At 34.9% G+C, this 26,314-nt stretch overlaps 1 protein-coding gene across 2 annotated transcripts in view; it reads left to right on the plus strand.

Moving 5' to 3' along the window:
• The window catches only part of LOC5575982, a 526,418-nt gene that overhangs the window by 21,377 nt on the left and 478,727 nt on the right, over window positions 1-26,314 (plus strand). For both annotated transcript variants that reach the window (XM_021846000.1, XM_021846001.1), the window contains exon 2: window positions 368-515. In XM_021846000.1, coding sequence (XP_021701692.1) covers window positions 368-515 — 148 coding nt within the window. The remainder of the gene's footprint in view (window positions 1-367; window positions 516-26,314) is intronic.

A 26,314-nucleotide genomic window follows, 5' to 3' on the forward strand; every position in this document is an offset into this window, starting at 1 on the left:
TTCAGTGTACATCTACCCATATCAAGTATCCACATAGACTGTATCTCTCTGTGCCGGAGAATGCCAAAAAAGTGAACATAAGAAACTCAACTAAAGGACCGGCTTCCATTATCGATCGCAGTTGCTGTCTACTCGCTCAACTGCATCAGTAGTCTTTGCCAACTTAATTTCTTTGCCCTACATTCGCCATGGAGCGTATCTTCCAGTGTTCGTCGGCAGCATCTTAACTAATGTCGATTTTCTCCATCTTCCCATCTCTTTTTCATGTGCCATTTTCACATATCGGAAACTGCTGCACTGGATGCTGCTCCGGGACCGGACTTGGATGGTGACTGACCGAAATCTCCGGTGGCCTTCACGTGAATAGAAGTCATCGAGGAGTGGGGCTGCTACGACACCGAAATCCGACTAACGTGCGGAAATCTCGAGTCCAGAGTGGCGATACTGGAGGCCAAATTCACACCACACTGCGCCGAGGACCGACCGGAGGAATGTGTGCACGTCGACGAGAACAGGTGAGAGCTATCTTCATCTTTGGTGCCGTGAAAACGGAGTAGCTTTGATAATATGGGATTTTCAACTTACCGAAAGAAGTAACAATATATTTTGTAATCATATTCGAATATTATGAATTGATGAGATTTTAACTGCCTGTTAAGAACGCAAATTTTTAGTTTTGATAAGGACTCTACTGTTGAATCGCAACTTGTGGATTCAGAGACTTGGTACGTGAACAATGGCTACACGGACATTTACATTTTTTACATTTCGTACTGTTCCGTTGTTTGTAATTAAAGATTACATTAAAATACTGTAACCTCGTTACAATGTTCTGGACGAAATTTGTATAGTGCAGGCTCCCAATGCGGGCTTCAACTCGGCTGGTTAGTTATAAACCACTATTCACAATTAAAAAGTATTTATTGAGCATCGGACTCATGTTCCGTAACCGGTCGTTTGAGAATATCGCGACCCATCCGTTAACCAGTTCCTATTTCATTTCATGACATACAAACACCATTCTATTTTTATTTATATAGATAAATTACCGTTTTGATTCATATTACAGAAACTTAAAGCCTCAGTGATGTATAACTTATCAAACGCATTTAAATTAAACCATTCTGTTTGATGTTTAAACGTCATGAAGCTTTGAAAATAATAATAATAAAAAAAGGCTGGGCCTTGTCATGTCTTTAAATCCGAATGCTACCTTACTTTTGCTCCATATTCCGGACAGAGGAACGTCCAAGCTGATTGGTCATTCTTAATATTATTCGATACAAATGGAAAATGCTTATTAACCCTCTTACTTCTCTCTCTCTTCTGGAAACCTATTTTTAACAATAATAGAAATTGAGTTTTGCAAAAAATTTTAAAATATATTTTTATAATTTTTTTCTGAAACATTTTTTTTCCGTAGAACTAACGGGAAACTCTATTTGAAATTGTTTCAATTCCACCAGGCTCTTCCTCTGTAATAGGTTGATTGTACAATCATATAAAATGTAAAATTTTTTGTATTACACGTTAAATTCGACCCAAGCATTAAAAATACAATTTTTTAAGCATATTTTTAAAATAAAATATGTTTCAAAAGTCGTACCGTAACGTGATCAGGTCGGTACCAAAACAAATTTCCTCCCAAAGATGCTGAAGGTTTCGTTGGCACCACAGAAATTCCATGGTTTCTAGTTTATAGATGTCTAATGATGATTTTGAACTATTTCATTATTATTAGGGTCAGTTTTGCATAGAAATATTTTCACTTTTTGAAGGTGTAAGCAATACAGTTGGAAATGTCGGTGATGAATAATCCACTAGCGCTATGCCTACATGTCAACTTTGAGTGTTTGAAATGTGTTTGACATGTAGGCATAGCACTAGTGGATTATTCATCATCGACATTTCCAACTGTATTGCTTACACCTTCAAACACTCAAAGTTAACTTGTAGGCATAGCACTAGTGGACTCATTTTTGATATCATACAACATAGCAAATATAGTTGCTTACTCTTAAAACCGTTTATTCTTAAATAATGTGCTTATTTCAAGGAAAATGCCCACATTTAGGCGTATCAGGCAGATTTTCAAAGTTTAATTTTTCTATAAAATGATCAAACACTTGAGTTGTAAGAATTTTGACATCATTTTCAGATTCAGGATACCCAAATTTAGTAGATAGGGAAAATTTTTATTCTTAAATCTGCTTTGTTGTATAATGATCAATTTCGCCCCAGTGTGTAATTTTTAATTTTTGATAATAAAACTATTTTTATGATATGTTAAATATTATTTCATGTAAAGTCAATTACATAAACTGATTAAGATCAATGGAGTACTGATTTTTTCGAAATTTATTTGCCAAGTTTTGAATTTCTAAGGATAACACAACAAAAATTTGTAAGATAGTGATCAATTTGCCCCCGGATTACGGTATAAAACTTTTCTAATATACGTATTATAGCAGACGATTTAAGCCAAAAATTAAATCATTTTGATTTCCGAACTAAGAAAATATACACAAAAGTCCCAAAGGTGTAAAGGCGGGGTTGGGTATTAGAGGGTTAAAATCAACCCGGGAGCATCATGACAGCTGCAGTACAACGTCAGTGTACCGAAAAATTTTGGTCCGTGGTACTGTCAAACTCAATGAAATCACGGAGTGTGCTCAAAATAGGGCCTAAACTAGAATTATGCTTGATGGACATAAAAAAAGTTTTACTATTTTTGTTTGGCATTTGTAGTATAATTATAAATGAGTGATTACCAAATTACGATTCTCTGAAAGGATTTGTACGGCCATCGGGAAGATTTTGTATGGCCCATGAGCGAGTTTTGAATAGTGGTGTGATGTGGTCCGCATGTTGTAAGTTGCTTATACTAACCGATCCTTTGTTTATGAAATTATTTATTGACCACTTGGCAATTCAAAGCAAGCCAAATTTGTTAGGGATCGCACAAATATTACATGACACAACAGGGGGAGGGAAAGGGTCTTTTGTAGTGTTACGGTCCATACAATAAATTGAAATTTTTCATACAAAATCTGTTACTTCAGGGAGGAAGGGTGTTTAAATTGGCAAATTTCTTCGTTACGTAAAATTTGAATCATCCCGTAAATATTTACGATGATCATTAATTTATGGGAAATTGACTATAGTTATAAGCCTGAAATCAATCTGAGATCATATCCAGCTTTTGACTCGCAGTACATTTTTTTGTGGATTTGAACACTTTTTTTTCTCATAGTCACCCCCAGATGTCTATGTTTTAATCAGATAAGTTTATTGGATAAACTATCCAGCTTTTTACGAGCGCTAATATCACCAAAAATTAGCCCATTTTTATAAAAAAGGGATCTAGTGATCTGACGTTTCACATGGGTCGCTTGGTATAGTGGTTATCACGCCCAATGGTATGGGTGTCCTAGTGTAGATGTAGTTGTGAACCTTAGAGGAAAACAATATGCACTCTGTCTCGAAAAACACCCAGAATCCGGGTGTAAATTTTTCAAATTGGGTAATATTTCCATATGCATTTTGATGAGTCTGGAAAGCGTGTGCAAGTTTCTTTGAGAAAAACAAAAACAAACTGTGTATAACGAGCGTATGCTAGTCTACGTGTTTTCAAATGTCACTAAGCTCTATGGACTTATCCACCGGTGCACTAAATTTACTCAGTCCAAGAAATTTGACTCTTGGGGAGCATTGAAAAGCGTGACCCTCTAAAGTGTCAAAATTCTTGGACCGAGTGAATTTATCACACCGGTAGGCAAGTCAATTGAACGGACCCAAGCCAAACGTCAATATGTTGGATCCCTACCAGAAAGTAAGCTAACTTTTGGCGGCCATTACCGCTTTTGAACAGCTGGGTAGTTCACCAATGGACTTATTCACAGTCTTCTTTTCTTGTTGATTTTTTTCCGGTCTAAATCTAAATATTACATAAAATGAAATCCGCACCAACACGAAAGTTCACCGGATGAACAATGCGTGAATAAATGTGCAACGAAATCGTTCATTTTTCTGTATTCATACATTTTTATACAATTTTCTGTATGCAGTAAAGGTTTCCTTCTCGCTGGAAGTTGCAGCATGGCGTCATCGTATATTAGTTCATAGGCTTATTTGATTGAAACTTAGACCTCTGGTGGTGCGTATGAGGAAAATTGAACACTTTTCCGCATAGAAAACAAAACTGCAAATAAAAAAAATATCACTTTTCGACTTGATTCGATCTTATTGAAACCCGTTCTTATAAAAAGACAAGGACTCCGTCTTCAGGCATTTAGCTGCACAGACTGTAACTTAGCACTAGACAACGGACAAGCATGCTCCAGTAGCACAGCCGAGAAACATTCCTGACGAAAAGTTTCAATGGCTGAAGCGGGAATCGAACCCACACCCCATGACACGATGCGCTTAAATGCCTGACGACACTAACCGCACGGCCGCGAGGCCCACAATATTTCTCTTGAGGGCATAAAAACGATCCACAAAATCAGTTAGGCTGTATTGTGAGTAATTTCTGATGGATTACTTTCCCGCAAAACAAAGCACTAGGGTAACCAATATATTTTGGACCTCTATATATTTTGGATCCCCTGGGCCATTTTCCTGCAAATTTTCCAGTTTAAATCGAAAGACCAATATAATCCGCATGCCATTTGGAAAGATAATATCATTCCGCACTTGCATCAAGCGTGCATGGAAAATGTGTTTATTTTATCTGAAATTAATTTAATTTAATCGGTTCATCCATGCAACCGTTACAACACGTTACACACAGAAATTGAAGACGTCAGAAATTTTTCAAATGTAAACAAAAACTTTTTTCTAATTTCTGAACTAAAAGCTCAGACAATGGAAAAGCGAGGGCTTTTCCATTGTCAATCGATTGATTAGACTATGGGCAAGCATATCATACAACCAGTGCCGTGGACTTTGTCGCCAAACGATAAAAAATTGTCGGGGGTCCAAAATATATACTTTGAGGGTCCAAAATGTATTGGTGTGTCCAAAACAATGAATAACAGTGCATCACAATTCAATTATTTTCGACGCCTTTTGGATCCTACATGCCCGTATGGGCATTTTTATCTCGTAGAGGAAGTTTTTTCTTCATTTTGGTATGTTATTTGACTTGGTTACGCTGTGCAATTAATTAATTGGGACAAAAATGTAAAATCACTTCCTTAGGGGGTCCAAAATACGACCGTTACCCTAACAGGTCATTTAATCTTTTCGCCGAACGAATTTGTGTGCTCTGAAGTTCATTTGGTGCTTAATCTTGGTGATTTTATTAAATTTATTTTCATTGGAAAACGAAAACATCAGACTCGCCCTTATTTCATTTCATTCCATTCGTTGTTTTGCATCCGTCAACAACGAAACAAAATTCCGATCTGCCATAGTGAAAAATCGTGCCGGCAGCGGTGGATGGCCCCATTGTTTACGTTGCAAGTAGGTACGTGAAAATTGCGTTATCTGTCACTTCGCGGGGGGGTTGGTTAAAATACACCCCACACTGAAAACTTTTGGGCGACAATTTTTAAACATTTCACATACATACTAGTGAAGCTGTCCGGAATTTGAATTAGAACGGTAAAAATAATAAATATTAATTAGCTAATATTTTGATTTTATTGGTACCGTTTTATCTACAATTCCAATGATGACTCATATTCCAAACACTAGACTTTTTTATGGGGATTTTCAACCCTCTAATATCCAAATTTTTATTTTCGATCTAAATATCAATTTTAGTTATCTAAAATCGTTCTGAACACGTTTTGGGCAACACGGCGTGTCTGGTAGAACAATATTATCACAAAAAAATAGGCATCGCTAAATCTTTCAGCATTCGAAAATATAGGTTTTTAGCTTTCATTTGACGGGTTTCCCAAAAAAATCCACCGAGGGATCCCGAACATTTTTTTTTATTTTTAATTTGTTTGTTTGTTCCTTAAAGTACAATATTTTCAAATATAATCATGGTAAAAGAGAGTTTTTTTTTTTCTTTCAAGCTCGATGGTAGCCCAAATTTCAAATGAAAGTTGATATTTCATAGATATATAAGATTACATATTGTAATAGACATAACTGTCCTATGTGATCTTGGGGATACGACACTTACTCGTACAGTGGAGGACACACTCAGTTGAGTTCAACTAATTTTCATTCTTTTACCAAGATCCGCACAGGTGAGCGGTAAGCAAATTAATTTTAACTGATATGTCAGCCTAACATCAAGTTTACTTAAAACAGCACCTTTGGGTGCCGTTACCAAACGTCACTTTTACTAAAATGTCAACAAACGACCTTTTACCGAGATTTGCACAGCTGAGATCGGCATTTGGATTTAAGTGTGTATTTGATTCTAGTGTATAACTGTTTCTGTTCATATTAGGAAAAGATTAATTTTCTTTTCCTTCTTTCTGGAATTACACCCCTATTGAGACAAAGCCAGGATCTCAAATAAGAGTTCTTCGGTTACTCATTAACTGAGAATTTGATTCGCCTATCATGATTGTTTTTTTATATTGTGTGTAAGAAAAATATACTCGACCGATGAGATCTAATCAACCATCCTGAAAATTCCACATACTACGTAACGCTCTAGGGGGAGAGGGGAATAGCGTTTAATTTTTCCATACCAAAAACGTTACGGAGGGGGATTGGGTGAGGTGGTCAAAAATTTCCAATTTTAGCGTTGCGTAATAAATGGACGCTGCCAAACGATTGATACGAAATAGAGCTCTTTTGAACCATTTTTACAAATCAATATCACTTGCTGCTGGGTTAATATTCGCGTCTACGAAGGTAATTACCACAGTTGACCCTATGCGTGAAGCTCCGATTATTTTACATGGCAAAGCATAGGGAGTCAATTTTCAAATGCTTCTAAAAAATTCAAAACACTTGTTAATTAAATTCTGTCAAGTGTACGGGGTTAGACTATTGATCAACTATAGAATCAGCAGCATATTGAGAAAAAAATATAAAACTCAAAATTATATGCCTATAATGTAGCCCATCAAAAGTATATCAACATATATTGAAAAGATTTTAAATAACTATTGTAGTTAATTTTATATGAGCATTTGAAATTTCGCTTCCTATACCTTGCCGGGTAAAATTTTCGACGCTTCACGCATCGAGCAAACTTTTCCCAGATGGCAGCACCGTACCTTCGTACACTCGAATTGCCATATTTTCCACAATTAATATGATATAAAAAACAACATGTCAAAATAGTGACTCTTTGAATTGAAAATAGTCGTGCAGTTGTGTTAACTCAACTGCTATATCGTTGAAAATATCGTGATCAACAGGTACAATCTGGCATCATAAATAAGCAAAAATGGCACATTTGAGGAACAGAAAATCTATTCAAGATTCAAGAAACGCCATTCCATGACCAAGTAAGTACTAACAGTTTGGACTAGACCAAAAGAATCATTGAGTCAATTTTTTTTTCAAACAGTACGAAACAGTCGATAAATTAGATATCTTTGGAAGATTGTTCATTATGTCTCGGCAACGGAAATTCCATGGACATCTGACATAAAAAAGGGACACATGATTTGAATTTGGAGATTATAATTTGACTCCTCCTGACTTAAGTTTATGGAGCTACTGTAAAAACAGAGGCAGAGCTCAAGGCAGACTCTTGAGTCGCTATCATCGCAAAACTCCCCAAAAAGCTCCAAAAGGTAATGTAAAATACATGCTGTATGGAGCTCATTTTGCTACGACCAATAAATGCAGCCACTTGATTGATGTTGCTTTCATGAAATAGCCCAAAAATTTGCAAAAGTGGCACCCTGTATTCGCTGATGTCCGCACGAACGGAAAGGTATCTTTTCGTGATATTGAAACCCTTAGAATAAAGTCAAAAAAATCTACTGTAAATTGCAGTTACTCAACTCTACGGGGCAAGTGGGCACATGAAATTTAACTTTTTATTCTTCCTCATAATACTTACCGTTGCCAATAATCACATAATTAACCATATTTCATGTTGATATCAATCTAAAAGATGTATAAAATGGTAAAACTTACTTGTTTGTAAGCTACTTACGTGTTTTAATTACTGCAGTAATTGTGAAAATTGTATTATTGTTGTCCTGCTTGTCAGAAAACCATTTTCACGGTGGAATTATTTTTATGATTTGATTTAACAGGAAATATCTTCCACTATATTATTACTAAATTTAGAAATTCCAAGCTAAAAACATCAAAATAAGTTCAATACTATTAAAAAAGTCTGTGTAGTGTCACTTACTCCGGGTGCCTGGATAATATTCTTAATGAGGATTTTTTAAGCTTTTTGCTAAGGCTTGGGTAACAGGGCGTTTAAGCATATTCCATTTACTTTCGTAGGCCGTTGTAATGTTTATCCATTCTACTTTTAATCTTTAACGGTTGATTGGCAAAGAAAATTCTCAATCAATAACTAAGTACTCAACGAACTCCAAGCTGGGAAGCAGGCTATGTCCCAGCAGAGGTGTAATGCCAGACAGAAGAAGAATAAATTTTATGTATTCTAACCATGAAAAGAAACCGTGCTCGGTTAGATATACTTCCACAGTATGAATAAGTGAACAGTCGAACTGACAACATATCTAATCGAATAAGTGTCCTATAGCTCAATAAATCCTCAAAATCACATAGGACAGTTTTGTTTTTTTTTTTACAATTTAACTCAATAGATATGTATTTATATATTTTTATTTCATGAACTTTTATATGGAAATAAAATTTTTATCCAACGAAGCTGTCTTTTGCAATGATTACATTTAAAAATAATGTACTCTAAAGAATAAAAATTTTAAATAAAAAAAAATGTTCGGGATCCCTCGGTGGATTTTTTTGGGGAACACGTCAAATGAAAGCTAAAAACCTATATTTTCGAATGGTGAAAGATTTAGCGATGCCTATTTTTTTGTGATAAACCTTTCTCATATACACGCCGAGGCAATGATTAATAAAAATCTATGAATTTTGGTTTTTGATTTTTATAATTTTTATTTTTGAGCATCCCTACCCTTTTTCATTTTTTTTTTCTTGAAGCCTCTTCTAGTTACTGGTTTTTGCCAATGATAAAAATTCAAGTTTTAACAATGCTTTTAAAAAAATTTAATTTTTGATTTTTGTTTTGATTTTTTTTCCGTGTAATTAACGGAAAAACAGGTTTTAAATTATTTGAATACCACCAAGCTCTTCTTCTGTGATTGGTTGATCGTAGAAAAACATATAAGGTACGGTTTTTTATATTACACGTGAAATGAACCCCAGGCATTTGTAGGTTATAGAAGAATACAATTTTTCTAACAATTTTCAAAAATACAAAAAAGTTTTAAAAGCCATAACAACTTTTCTTATATGCGTGTTATGAGTCAAGGTTTGAACCTAAAATAAAATCATTTTGATTTCAGAGCTACGAAGAAATACACAAAACTCCAAAGTGTACCCCGTCTGAAGGTGGGGTGGGTATTAGAGGGTTAAACTACTTACATTTCTTTACTAGATGATCAACCTTTCTAAGAATAAAGTCCTCTACATTAATAAGTTGTAAAAACATAAATTTTCACCTATGAAATCACCACTGTTTCGAATATGAGTCATGTTTGTAATTTGAGACAAGACTATCCGAGAATATTTTTTATTACGAAAATAACATCAGCACTATTTTGTCGCCAAAGCCGAAAACCATTCATTTTCGACGCAGTTTAATCCTTCAGTACGTGCACCAAGTACAGTTTAGTCTGAAGTTCCGAACATGGCTTATATTTAGAACACTCAACTTTTTATTGCAATTCCTCAAGAAAATCACTCAAATGTCTTTACAGAATTATCAATTCTTTTATTAAAGTCTCCAACATTGAAAATTGCGAAAATATAAATTCTTACCTTTGAAATCGTCTCTGTTCAGTATATTAGTCATGCTCGGAATTTGAGACAACACGATATAAAAAGTAATATTTGGCTGAATTTTCAATTGAATCTCATGTGATGCTTTTTCTGTTTATTCTGTGTCTGTGTCTAGACTTATAGTGTCATGAACAGAAAAAAATATTTAATTTTCAATGTGATGTAAATTCAAGTATACTTTAAAAATAAATGAAATTCGTGTGTTGTTACAGCATCATGTAAACTTAAATGAATAAACATACAATTTTCAACTTAAAATGGTTGAATATTACATGATCGTGTAAATTTAAAGTGAATTCGATTGAAAAATAATGGATTGGTCGTTGAAATTTAGGTTCATTTTGATGCTCCAAATATGTGCATGAAAATAAACTTAAATTTACAACATTTTTTTAGCTGTGTTGATACAGCTTAATACACTTTTGTTTATATATTTTTGTCATGAATTCTGATTCAATGCATAAACTATATTTCACGTTCTATATCAAAATTATCCAAAACAAGTCTAATTGCAATGATGTTGAATTGATAATTGAGATGGCATGACTTGTTTTGAATAAATACAATAAAAATTGTCTTGACAGCATATGGAAATAATCAGACATTTTTCCAACAAATATAAAGTTACCCCTTTTTACGGTACTCCTTTTTTTGTTTCCATTTCTGGTGGTTGGGGCTGAATGGAAGAATATTTAACTCTCCTGGGTAAAATTAACTATGCAGAATTTCAAAGTTATACACATCTACTCAGTGGGAAAATAATTATGCTGTCACATGGATAGGGTTTGAAGTTTAATTAGGATTATGGGTATAAGGTAGATTTGCTTGAAGTTAAATTTAGTTCTGAGGTATTCTAGCAAAAAGAGGATGAGCGATTTCGAAGTTTACTTTCAGACGATATTGAAGCTTTCCGTAGTCTCATGTCTCTTAAAAAAAAAATGGGAGTTGTAACATTTTGAGATTTAGGTAATACCCAGCATCACATGCAAAATGTGACGCAGATTTTGGTCCAAGTGAGTTATAATTTCAGATAAAAGAATAAGGAATTGGGTTTTTGGATAGCCTAGTTTGCAGTACGATCCCAGGAGTACTTGCGGCAGACATTTTTCGGATGGATGTTATCTTTGTCCCTTGTCTTGATTTAGACTATAACAGTAGTTTTAGTGGGTACCGCAAAACGGGGTAACGTTAATAGTTTTTTTCGAAGAAAACTTGAATATTTATGCATGCTGTTTCAAAGAATCATAGCATATATTAAAACATGTACTGGCATCTCGGCTATCGATTGCAGCTGATAGATTGCCAAAAGATTTATTTTGAATGGATATATAATTTTTCATATAATAGAAAGTCGGCTTTCTGTTTTGGGGTAACTTTGATAATGGAGTAAAAATCGAACAAAATTGAATGGATTACGTAACATTTGTAGGGCATTGCATACCTCTAGGCGTTTAACGTTATATGGAAATTTCTGACTTAGATTACTAATCAAACATTCACAACTACCGACGTACCAGTTGATTTAGTAGATCCATGCAATAAATACTTTGAATCAATAAAAGTTTTTGAATTTTTAATCAAATTTGTGAAGCGTCATGAAGTTATCGTAATAAAGTAACGCAGAATTTAGTATGAATTACAAAAAAATCGGTCTCTTCTTCTGTAGCATTTTCCCATTAGTACCCTTAATGCGATTACAAGTTTCCGGCTAAAACAGCTCTGTAATTGTATGCATTGTCAATTATATGCAAGTGTCACACAAGTACGCTCATGCGTATAATACCCTCCCTATCACCGTATAAAAATCAACGGTTCGAAAGAATTCTATTTTATTACCACGACCTGAAATTAATCGGCGGTGGAAATTGTAAAACACCATCGACCACTAGCCGGCACCGCTTTCATGCTCTAATGCATAATCCAACAAGTTGACTGCATTACGTCTTCATCGTCGTCGAAGAAATTAAATTGGACAGTTTGAAATGCCTTTGAAGTCTGCGAACGCGTGACGTTCTGTTCGAACGGTTCAGAAGGAAAGTCACAGTTAGGTTAGGTATACGACAATGACGCCAGCGGATGGACATTTTCCACGGGTCTTACCGTTTTCGTGCGTTCAATCAATTACGTTTATGTTGTGAATGCGATTCGAATGAAAGTGGCGGTCTCTCTTTGGTTCTATTCTGTTTCGTCGAACGCAAAGAACTGCGTGTCGATCTGTTTAGGGCAGTGTTTCCCAAACTTTTGTGACTGTCGTCGCCTAGAGACTTTCTTTATTAACGAGATTTTTAGCCCTGGGCTAGTACATCTCGGGACCAACAGCTTTACTTCCCTTCCGAAGGAAGTTGTCACTGAAATTTTTAGTGACTATCTCGGGGATGGGATTCGATCCCAGGTCCTCGGCGTGGGGCGTGTGTTCTAACCACTACACCAGGTCCGTCCCCAGAGACTAGATTTTTTTCTTCATAGATCCTTGGTTTTTATTTAAATGTTCAAGTTAATTAAAAATCGAATTCAGTACTGTATCAGTCAATTACAACTAGAATTTGTATCTATTGATGGATACGCGCCTTACAGTTGAGGTTGAAATGCGCATATCTATCGAAGAATACAAATCAAACCTAATGATTTTGACAAGGTATTAGGTGTTTTGATACTTCTTCTTCTTCTTCTTGGTTTTAACGTCCTCACTGGGACAGAGCCTGCTTCTCAGCTTAGTGTTCTTATAAGCATTTCCACAGTTATAAGCTGAGAGCTTTCTTTGCCAAAGTTGCCATTTTCGCATTCGTATATCGTGTGGCAGGTACGATGATACTCTATGCCCAGGGAAGTCAAGGAAATTTCCATTACGAAAAGATCCTGGACCAACCGGGAATCGAACCCAGACACCTTCCCAAGTAGCACTGGTAACAAATGCAATATTTTAGAAAAATAAATCAAATTACATTGCCGTTGCATTTCAGATAATTTGTAGCATATCTTGATGATTGATTGATTTGACTTTATTAACGAGATTTTTAGCCCTGGGCTAGTTCATCTCGGGACCAACGGCTTTACTTCCCTTCCGAAGGAAGTCGTCACTATAACTTTTTACGTCATAAGTGACTATGTCGGGGATGGGATTCGATCCCAGGTCCTCGGCGTGAGAGGCGAGTGTTCTAACCACTACACCAGGTCCGTCCCCACAGTAGCATATCTTATTAATTATTGGTTACTAAACTATTACATTGTAACTTACGCTTTGTTTACATTACATAGGTGTTGCATTTTTACTTGCATGTAACTTAACCTAGAGCTGTCAAAATTAATAAGTTACATTGAAATTGAATCTGTGGTTGCAAAGAAACAAAAAACACGCTAGGTTACATACAGATTGCTAAGTCACATGTGTGTGACTACATGAAGTTTGTTTACCATTTGTCATAGGGGAAGGGGTGAAAAAATGAACAGGATGGTAAAATGAACACCGAACTTGTTACGCATGAACAACAAATTTCAATAATTTTTATTACGCACGGATGATTTAGAGCATAAATAAGAGTGATTTTGTTAATACGGAGATAAATTGAAGTCAGAACCACGTTCAGAAATTAAAACTGATGTAATTTTAGGCACGGAGATAGGCTGACCATACGTACCGTATTTAACGGGACAGTACCGTTTTCATCACCTCGACGGGCTGTCCCGTCGTTTTATGGAAAATGCTCGAATTGTCCCGTATTTTAGGAAATGGAGAATCGGCACATAATTTTCAACACTAGTAGAACAATAACATTAAAAACATAACAAACAGTTTTTAGAAATACTTCAGAGTATATTGTCTTACTCATCTACTTTCCAAGCAATTATTAGTTTCTCAAACAGAGTTAAACTTGATCCGTACATGCTTCTGCTTATTTTTTTTGCATTTCTTCACTCATATTTATGCCAAATTTTGAAGGATTTCCAAAATACGGATCTTTATAAGATAATTATTCAATAATGCCTAAAATTAGAAAGAACAAATGTGTGTTTACTTCTGATACGCAATTGATTGAATTAACTGTTTAAAAAGTGGATATTTCAAAAAAGTAATGAAATATTAGAAAAATTTACGTTTGAATTGGAAAAATTGAAAAGTGTAACGATTTTTTTGGGAAATACTTAAAAAACGCTGCTTCTTAGAAATCAAAGATTGCGCTTCAAGATTCTTAAGTGATTTTTATTGAATCATACAGACATGTAGCTTGGGATTGCATAATATGGTTCTGCTACTTTCCCTCGAATGGCGGTTTCCTGAATGTCGTTCACCCGCCAGTTCTCAGAATGCTAGTTCCCGGAAAACCCCGTTTCCCCGAACAGCTCAGTTCTCCGAAAAGTTATAACACTCATACTTGTCAGAACCTTTCGCATTTCAAGGTGGTGAACAATATGTATGTTCGGTAATATGTATTTAGTTCAGAATGATCAAATATCTCCTTCTTTGGTAGCTTATCGATCTTTCTAACCCAACACTATCTCACTACCCGAGCTGAAGCAAAATTCTGACCATTAAATCGAGATATTGGGTGATATGAATAAAAAACTTTGAACTTTACTACATGTAGCATCTACTCAAAAACAAAATCCACAAAGTTTACTACACTTTTGGAATGAATAAAAAACTTTTAGAACATGTAGTACTTACTACTTTCGAACATGAGCAGTGACTGAAGCTGCACGTTAAGAAATTTCCATTCAGAGTGCAGAGTGATTCTGCACATAAAGAATAATCTATTCAGAGTGACGCTTAAAATTAATACAATCATGCATATGAAGAAAATGCATGGAATCTAATCGATTACGCGACAATTTGCACAAATCATGAAGGTGCTGTTATTTGACAAGATTTGTAGTGTAATTTTGCGATTAGTCTGGTATTCTCTCTATGTCTATGATTTTATGATGATGGTACATCAAAGAATTTTCTGGGTGGTTTTCGGCCTTCGCCAACGCCGATGATTTTTTAAATACTAGCTTAACATTTATGAAGAGATCTTGAGCTATAACAGCTATCAAATTTGGAACCACATATTTTCTAGCACCAGTACTGAGATTCTGGTGAAATTGCGGTAGAATTTTGATGCTCCCCGTGTGTTTTCTTAACAGTGTTTTCTTCTAAGTGTTTCTGTGATATTCTCGTTATTTTGGTGGGATTTGTATCCTTGGAATGTCTAGAACTTAGAATGTAGAGATTTTTATGAGAATTGAAGTGATTCCATTGGTAGTCGTTAGAATTCAATAAGGATCTCCCCTGAAACACCAGGGTTCCCTTTGAAATTATTAAAATTCTTAACGATTCCACAAAAAATCCCATTGAAATCTATAAAATATTGACCGACATTCAAAACGTTTATATTGAAGCTTTACTTTGAAATTCCAACAGAACTGGAGATCAACGGAATCTTAAAGTTTTTTACAATAATTACAAAGATTGATTTTCGGAATTACAAATATTCACAGAATAATTCGCAGGAATCCCACCGCAATCTCATAGATTCTTACAGAAATACCGTCTCAAAGATACCCACAGAATTCCAAGAGATAAATATTCGGAATCCCATTCCCACCCCAATTTTGGAGTTTTTACCAGATTCCTAATATTTCCGCAATATTCCTAGAATGGTAATTAAATTTTCAGAATTATCATAAAAAATCCGACATCCATATCGGAATCTCAAAGTTCCTACAGGAATTCCGGAATTCAAAAGGAAATCTGAGATGTCAGAATTTACACGTAAAATTCAGAATTACTTTATCAATATCTGAATTCCTACCGACATCCTAAAATTCCTAGAAAATAACATAATTATCGTAATGCCAGAATTCACACGGATATTACAAATTGCTACTGCCGGTAATCTTACCGGAATCTCAGAATTGGCGGAGCGAAAGTTTTCGTAACCTCAGAATTCCTTTGCAAAACTCAAAATACCTTCCGATATATCAAAACTCATATCGTTTTCCCATGATTTTTACTCAAAAGTAAATTATTCCATTCAATTCCGCAAACTCAAAGCATGTGTAGCAACCTCTGAAGCTAACTACCAGTAGCTTTGTAGTAAATGCTACCTTTATTCATAGTAATGCGTTGTTTGTAGTATGTTCGAAAGGTGTAGAAAGGAAAATGACACAAACATGTTCCACTCGTGTTCCACATATAGCGTTTACTACCGAGAATGTAGTAAACTCAACTTTACTACATTTTATTCATACGGCCCATTGATTTGATAGACATAAGAGATGAAAGATCTGAAGATAATGTCAAAATTTTATTCCTAGAGCTTCTGAGCCATAGCTAAATTTGATGTTGGAAGATGTAAGGAAAAGCTCGCTGATATTGGTGAGATCTTATAAAAGCTAAATATGATATGCTAATAGTATTCCACGAGTAAATTTTAGATATTATTTTCGGATCTTTTATCTCTTATATCTTTCAAGTTAATATCACTTTTGTATGTCCATATCAAAATTTGCTATTACTTAGCTTTTTCGCCTGCTTGGGTAAAGACTATTATTGCACTTTTTTGAGCTGAATTGCTTTACAAGGAAACGGGCTATTCGAGGAAATGCCTTCAGAGAAACGGGCCATTCGGGGAAAAGTAGCACAATCGCATAATCTATGTCTTTTAAAATTGTTCCGTTTTTGTTTATTATTTGTCCCGTTTTTATCTGGTTGGCTTATGGTCAGCCTACACGGAGATGTTGAGGTTTTTCAATGAGGTGAATATCGTAATGATATGATGTCAAAGCAGAAACCTTTAGAACTGTTTTCGAAGGGATTATAATCATTCATAGATTTTTTTTAGGACTTTGATAAAAAAAAATCAAAAATTTTTGTTTTGCTTGTGTATTTTACCACCAACATAAAATGAACATATCCATAATATTTTAATGACGATGAAAGTATGTGAAAATTTAGCTGTCTTAGTCATAATTCGTGTCGCTGCGTTAATTAACATCTCTGATGTTGAGCGATAGAACTAGTTATAAATAATAAACAAATTAATGAATAAAGGACAATTTCTGCAAGTAGACATTGTGGGCTTCGTAGCCGTGCGGTTAGCGGCGTCAGTCGTTTAGGCGTATTGTGCTACGGAGTGTGGGTTCGATTCCCGCCCCAGTCGGAGAAAACTTTTCGTCAAACGAAAAATTCTTCACTGGTCCACTGGTCGTTCCGTGTGTCCGTTGTCTAATGTTAGTTATGTTCAGTCTGTACAGCCTTATAGCTGAAGACGGTGTAAATTGTCTTTTTTTTTTTTTAATATCAGCAAACATCGAGTTACATTTGTAATGTTCTCTTTTCTACTTTTGTGGGGAACGCCAAACTTTGAGCCGATGACACAGAATGACGAGAATTCGTTTAAGGGGGCAGGATCCGTCATCAACTCTATAATTTTAAAAGCAGTTTTTTCGTTCAAAATCATGAATATATTCATGTGTTCACTGTATTTTATTCTCCACCCGAAACACAGTGAACACATTTTCAGTTTTGAACAGAAAAATGGCTGTTGAACTTTCGATGTCGTAATCATCTAAATCGGATTCTTAAACGTTAAAGTGTTTGATGTTTCTCGATAAACAGTCAATCCCGTAAATGATTGTGTTTTGTTATGCTTAATTACTTTTAGACGACAGCTGTTAGTGGCTGTCTTCTTTGTTGAAATTTGTTCTGGGATTCCAACTCCCACAGGGTCCACTTATTCACTGTCATAGTTTGTATTACGTGCAATAAATATGTTAAATTTGTCCTTGCAAAACTTATATAAGGACCTAAACTTTAATCAACTCGTAGGGGCAAAACCCTCACACCCCTTTTTCATAACACCAAAACAGCTGTTGAATTCAAATTCTACCAAACGTACCGTAAATTCGGGTGAAATTGATCAGGCATATTCGGATTCAGGGAGCTCAAATTTATTATGTAAAGTTGTTTTGGAAACTAACAATAATGGCATTGATAATTGATCAATTTCACCCCGAAATGAGATCTGCCGTTTTTTTATTTTAGACATATTTTTTAGAACTAAAATTACATTTGTTAGAAAATTTCGGTACTTGAGTCAATGAGGCTCACCTTCCTACTTGTTTTCCTGCATTCAGTTGTATGGAATTGTCAACATTATAGAAATCAGACAAGAAAAACCTTGAAAAGTGATCAATTTCACCCGAAATTACGGTAATGCCACGCTTAAGTAACGCGCAAATTAGAACCTTACAAATGTATTTTTTTTCGCATCAGCATGTATCTATTATTGAACAATAACATCAGAACAAACGCCTGTAGGTATGCATTATATATGAAGAATCGATAAAAAGAAATCACTCATGTTAGGGGGAGATCCCCCAGTACCGGACACTTAAGCCACTAAATTCATAATTCGAAAAATATTGGTAACATGTGCTCGTGTTACCCATTTATGATAAATATTATCATTGTTATAGTGTACAAAAATAAATTTGATAATATAAATATGAATTTTGACATTGCATTTTGATGATGTATTTTAGAACCAAATTGATCGATCTTGAAAGGTGGCACCCAATACCGGACACGATCCGGAAATGCCTCGAATTATGTGAATTTGAATATCATTGAATGTGTTTACTATAGGAATAGTACATAATTGCCAATTCAATGCATTTGCAACATTTACAAGAACAATTTGAGTTTTTCTTAGTTTGCCATCAAAAACCTCTTTCATATATGAAGAAAAATAGCACATTTTACGATGTTGTTCTGAATGTTCATTCTTCTTAATTTTATTGCATGTTCGATACCAGGATCGACGAAATCCATGAAAAATGAATGTATTTTGAGACACTGGTGCAATAATTACAAAGATATCATATAACAAATCAAGCTGTCCGAAACTGGGGGACAGGAAGCGTTCAACCAAAATTGTAATTTGTCCATATTTAGTTCAATTTTGGTACAAAATACATTCATACTATCAAATAAGGATTAGGTTCGAACATGCTTGCGTGATTCAATTTTTTTTTTCATATCCTAAATAATTACTAAATAGGCTCAACATTAAAGCAAAACGTCAAATTTTTCAAAGTTTTCAAACTTTTTTACTTTTTTAAAAAGGCATGCATATCTCAAGGATGTGTTATTCTACGCAAACATTACTCTCCATAATAGCTTCTTCTTCTACTAATACACCATCTTAATTGTACCATGATTTCTCATCTTTTCGACTTTGTCCGGTATTGGGTGCTGTCCGGCACTGGGGGACCTCCCCCTACTTAGGCCCTATTGAAGTGACAGCACAGAAATGCACAAGGAGCTACCATTCAAAACGCGGTTATTTCTTCCCAATTTTAGATCCACCTTCCCCCTAGTAGTCATTTGTCCATACACAAGATTTACAATTTGTATGGACCGTGGTCATTGGGCAGAATCTCTCCCCTCCCCCAATAAATGACTACGTGGTTTATGGATGACCCATAAGCACGCATTTTTTTGATTGATTTATTAACCCTAGAAATACTCAAAAGGATAGATGTTGTTTCTACTATTTGATAGAGAACTTATTTGTATATCCGATTATAATGAAAATAGCATGTTTTTCACATCTAAATCGCTATTTTCCTTATCATGGGCATATTACCCTCAGTTTCTAATATTGGCACAAATTGATCAATTTCTAAATTCAATTCGTTGTTTCACCTCAGGACGCAAGATTGCATTACTTCCTAGCGTCTTGTAGTGAAATATTGTTTACAAACCCGCATCTTGTCACCTTTATTCACAGAATAGAGGACCGATGAAGAGAAATCGATCATGCGACTTGCGCCCTTATTATAGCACATGCTTGAATTTGCCTTCTTTCGAGCTATTAGAGCCATTTGAGCACGCCACAAACTATGTGCTTTCTTGGACGGAGCATTTAATTTACATACTTTTGTAAGGTTCCAGTCAATTGGCTTAGGGGATTATTTGATGATTTATCGCAAATTCATCGTTTTTCCCATTATAAGCAAGACGATATCGTTTAGGTGTTCATTTTAATACCCCTTCCCCTATTGACAGCTGTGTAATTTATTGGCAGTTTCAGTATAGTTACACATCAGTTTCAAAATTACATAAGCTTTCAGGGTAACTAATGTGTAACAAACGAGCAACTTGCTGACAGTGATCAACACTACATGTCAAAAAACTTCATACGTATTGTGAATTTTGATATGAAAACTTTACTATTTTATGACTAGTTATTGTTTTCATAGATGTTTTTCCAGTGATTAATTAAAATTGTTGAATTTACAATTTGCAGCCTCTCTAACAGCTTTTCAATAGTTTTCATCATTTTAGATTGGCTGTCCTCAAACAGTTATTCGGAAGTGTTTCTGCAGCAAGATGAAATTAAATGGCGATTTATGATAGGCAACCCAGAAAATCCAACTGCGGGACACGAAACAACGTGATTTTGGAATCACAATCTTCACAAACAATTAAATTAAAATCAAAAACACTGCTGATTTGAGTAACAGTGCCAATTTCCATTTTTTAGTGTCAGTTCTAATGGAATAATATCTCAACAATCCAGGTAGCATGTGTTATTCAATATAAAATTATTGCCTATTTTATGAGCGCGTCAATTTTGAGTAAGTTAAATGATTGATTTCACCACAAATTCATATCGGCATGTAAAATTTAATATGTACTTGTGAATAATAACGCGTTCGAAAATCATACGTATTACTTTTATTGACATTCAATTCTAAAATGGTTGTTCGGTTCCAAAAATGTCAGAAAGTAACAACAACTTCAACGCCGTTTCGTTTATTTTGTCGCAGGAAAACCCATGCGTAATCAATAAATTACATAGCAGTCGCTCGTAAACTTCTTATGTAACATACAAACAAGTTACATAAGGCTCGACTTTTTGCGCTTTTTCGGTTACATAGCAGTATTTTTCCATGTTGCAAATGTATCATATTGTAACTTTTGAATATGTTAAGTAGCCGTTGCTGTAAGCTACTTGTAACAATATGTGCTGCTTGGGTTCAGCATGGCTTTGCTTTGTAGCCGCGGACTCTAACCACTCGGCTAAGGGTTTTGATACTTAGACGCTGTTAAAACAGAAGCCCAATATTACACAACAGAAAGGTGTTCTATAAAAATAGGGACGGGATAATGGGCAAAAATATTTTAGCCATTCAGATAATTGCCATAATTATGTGAAGCGTAACAGACGTTTGCCATATTGAACGATAACTATAATGTACGATTGCCATAAAAAAACATAAATATGCCATATTAAATGTCGTTCAGCTTATTCTTGTATAAACACGCACCATGTTTCTGATTGTTTTTCTGAAAAAAAAAAAAAAGATTTCTGACATCTCCCTTCTTTTAACGTAAGCTTTTCTTTTGAGTTATGTTGTTCTGATAATTATTGACGTTAAAGCCTGTATTAGATAATATTGCATTTAAGCTGTTTTTGCAAGGTATGCTGTTGAAGTGTTACAGTTATTTTTTCATCACAGATTTCTACTTCTTTTGAGACAAACTTTTCTCATGGATGTGAGCTATATCTAAAGCACCTAATATTTTATAAAAAAAAAACTTCTGCCTTCTTTTTATAGTATGCTGTTCTTTCTGCTAGAAGTGATTGTTCACATTCAATGTGTAGAGTAAAGTGGGGCAAAAGTTCGAGTGGGGTAAGAGTTTCTTTTTAAGATTTCCAGCTCAATTCAAAACAAATCTTATAAATGTCATGGTGGTTCGAATGCTATTCAAGTAAGAGACTTTCAATGCAAATATCATAAAAATCGATTGAGATTTGGAAAAGTTATGGCTATTTGTTGTTTTTCAACGTGAATATTGTAATTTTTTGTCAAACTTTCGTTGCATGGAACCAACTGAAGATAAAATCTTTTTCAATATTTTATGTAAGGGCGTTTCTAGGCCTATCATAAGGTTGCTTTGAGGTGTATTAGTTTTTGCATAGATGCTTGAAAACAAATAGTGGGGCAAAAGTTCGACCCATGTATAAAATCACGGAAAAATTTTCAAATTGCATAAAATCCACATATTATCTTCAAATTCAGTTGAGTTTGCCTGATCGTGTGAAAATTGTCACCAAAATTTTACATTTCCACATAGTCTTGCGAAAAACTGCTATTTTTGAGTATATTACAATTAACCCGGTTTTGGGCAATTTTTTGATGGAAATTTAGTGTGTATTTTTCGTCAAACTTAAGTTTGCGGCTGGTGTAAAGTATGCCTATTAGAAAAGGATCGATATTTTGTGTCTTAGCCAGCGAACTTTTGCCCCACACTAGATTCGAACTCTTGCCCCACCGATGGGACAAAAGTTCGAATAAGACAATTAATTTTGAAACTGTTATAACTAAAAATGGGTAAATATTTTGACACAAGTTTGTTCAGCAAAATTATAGCCAATATGTTGACGGTTCACTGTATGGTATTTGTTTTGTTTTAACTGCTATTGTTTCCCTGGAAACATTGATTATACCACTAAGGTCGAACTTTTGCCCCACCTTACTCTAAGTTATTTTAGGCATTCCTAGCCAATTCCTAGCGGGATAATGTTGATTTTTAGAGGAGTTTTAGTATTTTTGGCGAAATTTTGGGGCTTTTGAAATTGTTTCCACTGGGGTTTGGGGAGTACTAGTGGTAACTTGGAAAAAATAAACTTTTGAAAATTTTCATCGGATTTTAGAGAAGTTTTACCATTATATCAGTGGAATCTTTAGATTTTAAGCGATAATATCGAAATTTCTAGCTAACCTTGCGACACACAGTGATTCCATTTGTTTTACGAGAAGCAATCATAAATCATTTTACTCAATATCCGATGGCAAATACTATAAGAAATTGCTAAATTAATTATTTATGACTGGTAAAATTCCATCGAGGTTGATGTCGTTATTGATATAATTTCAATGCGAATGCTCTGTTATATGAATTATTACATGTGCATAAAACCCACTTCGTAATTCCGTGTTCAAGATTAACAATAGTATTTAACATTTTATTGATAAGTACCATGAAATCTACACCTTGAAAGCAATATAGCAGGATTATTATTGTTCAACTTGAGAAAATTCCCCGCACAGAGTTTCTTCACATGTTCATTAGCCTTCTTTTGGTATGTGGATCTAAAAAGCTAATGTACACTTTTCTAAGTGCCGAAGATGTACATACCAAATAAATGCTTGAAATACTTATTAATTGATATTGCCAATTTCACATCAAATCTCGACCAAAACCAGATAACGAGTATATATTAGAATGGCTGTTAATACTAATATAATGAGATTTTATTTTCTCAGCGCTCTCACTGAAACTACTTATTAAATCAATATACAATATTGCAAGTGCATTCATATCGAATGGAAATGTGGGTAGTTAAAATTTCATTAATATGTATATTAATTCCAGTTAGCTACAAATTTACTGGAATGTAATAAATTCTATGAATATTTTTAAAATTGCCTTTACTGGTAAAAACTAACAACTTTGATGGCATGCTGCTAACTTATTTGCAAATATTTGCAGCCAGAATCTCCACAAGTTCATTTCCCTACTCATATATGATCATTTGGTGGCAGAAGTGTGATTAAAAGTGATTAAGAACGTTTTTTTTTTGAGAAAGTGATTAAAAAAGTTTTTGTATCCGAAAACGTACTTCAAATAAAGTGATGTAGCTACAAAGTGAGTACATTTCTATCCTCATTAGTCACATCAATACTAACTCCTAGATGTCAAATAACACTCTAAAATGTATCGAAAGTGATAGATATACAGTATCGGACATATAAAATGCACCAAAGCCATTCTTCTATTTTTTTTTTCTGTGATGAACTACAAATTAAAAGAGACAATTTACACCGTCTTCAGCCATAGGCTGCACAGACTGAACATAACTAACATTAGACAACGGACACACGGAACGACCAGTGGACCAGTGAAGAATTTTTCGTTTGACGAAAAGTTTTCTCCGACTGGGGCGGGAATTGAACCCACACTCAGTAGCACAATACGACTAAACGACTGACGCCGCTAACCGCACGGCTACAAAGCCTCAATTTTTGACAACTAATGAAAAAGTTATGTAAAAACTATTGGTTCAAAAGTTACAGATAGGTTGAATTTTGACATAAAAAATGCACCAAGATGAAAAGTGATGTATCAGACAAACTATACGTCGTATCCTTTCGGTGTTTTTAGCGCATTTGGCTTTTTTTTACTCAATGAACAAATGCGCTGAAGACACCAAGATGCTACAACGCGTAGTTTTTCTGCTACATTAATTTGTGTCTTGGTGCATTTTTCATGTCAAAATTCAACCTATCTGTAACTTTTGAATCAATATTTTTCACACAACTTTTGCAATAGTTTTTCAAAATTATGAAAATTTGTAGTTCGTCAAAGAAAAAATGAAAAGAATCGGTTGAGAAACGGCGGAGATACAGCTATCTGAAATTAACCATTTTGTATGGGAAACGGCTTTTGTGCATTTTATATGGCCGATACTGTACATCTGTACTAATGTTTTGTAATCTAAACTGATTGAAAAATCATTTGATTCTGGTTTGCGAAAACAATCAACAAAGTGCTGAAATCGCTTAATTTTTAACGTATTTTTAACACATGAAAAATACACTCAATCATTCATAGCCATACTTTGCAAATCATACAGGAACGTCTTTAATGTTTATGTTTTCACATTCTCGGGATCATAATTGATCCATGAAAAGGTAAAGGAATGACAACCAAGACATTTTGTTTTTCGATTTATGGCCTATGGGCGGTACCACTGTGCGACACATGTAAATTCATATCAGAACGTGTGAACGAGATCGATGAGATCCTGAGAATTCTAGGTGGAACCATGTGGATTCCTAGCAAGATGCTTAAAAGTCTAGCGTGTTCCTGTAGTCTGTTTACGAGCACCTAAAAATTCCTATCGGATTTTTTGACGTTTCTCTTTGAAATAAAAAAGCATATCAAAATATTTTTAAAAGTGTTGTTCAATAAATTTCACACCGATTTCATAAAAAAATGTAACTTGTAGCTTTTGGAGACATTTCATACAATTAATATAATGACGATTTCCGTCAAATTTCTTGCCAACCGAAGGCTTTCCGGACTAACTTTCTGCTCGGATACTTTCGAGCTAACGATACGTGACGATACTCGGATAAAAGATGAAATTACAACGAGCGTTTCTGTATGACGATCCACCCGAATTCTTTATTCACTTTCAACTGACCCATACATATAGCTACAATAAGCTTTTGTCCCTCAATGAATGTATTCACCGGTTGGTGCAGGGAGGTCATCCCTATTATCCGAAATAATATACATTAGTTATACAAAAGTATTATAGGATTATTCATAACGATGTTTCGAAAGAAACTCTTGATTTAAAAAAACCATAACACGTACTTTTGATTGACTAACTGAAATCTTTTCGTTATTTCCCAGATTCAGATTTTTTCCCAGATTTGTGCTCGTGAAAATTTGAGGTTTGGCTTCGACCTTAAGTTTGAACAATCACATTTTTTTAAAGTCCGTTTGTTTTGGATATGAAGAAAATGAACATAATTTCGCCCACTTTGGGAATCACTGGTCTAGAGAAACGATTCCACTGCTACTGGTCGTTTGACAAAACCTAGCAGGGCCGGATTCAATGAATATCTAAATTTTATTCAAATCACGTGTGCGTGCGTGAGGGGAATATTTCGTTGACATCGCATTCGGAGCCAAAAGGATGCCAAAGTCATTTCCATTCGGTGTTTACGTTTCTATTCAGTGTGTAGTGTTGGGCACGTGGAGTTCGACCATATTGGACCGCCTGGCCGGAGAGCGTCGCCGTGAGTGGAAACGAAGCAAATGCATTATGGTTAACAACTCGAAGTTTGCGGGAAAATTTTGCCACATTTGTCCTGGTGCAGCTCGTCGGATATCACTCTGGTCGTTCTGAAATATGCCCACGGTACTCCTCAGACCGTTATTATGAAAAAAATACATCAAATCTGTGATCATCAGTCGCATGTCCATTTGTTTTTTATTTTTGTCCGGCTTAGTCATAGAAAATGACTAATGAGTTCAGATTTGATGAAATTTTTTTCCGATAAAAACGTTCTGGGGAGCAACGTGGTGCTGCTTGCAGCAAGCTCTAAACTCTGAAATTCGCTGCAATGTAAATTAACGGACGTTGAAGAAACATCAGCACCACTGGTCGTAAATATTGCGCTTTACCGAGTGTTGCCAGCATGTAGTGTAGTGTGCACCAATCTGCAAGGTTTGCAGTGAATGTTTCGGAAAAGTTTTCCTCCTTTGATCATTATTTTCTCGTTTGCAAGTAGGTAAAGCTGG

The sequence above is a fragment of the Aedes aegypti genome, chromosome 2 (assembly GCF_002204515.2).
Source record: "Aedes aegypti strain LVP_AGWG chromosome 2, AaegL5.0 Primary Assembly, whole genome shotgun sequence".
NCBI lineage: Eukaryota > Metazoa > Arthropoda > Insecta > Diptera > Culicidae > Aedes > Aedes aegypti.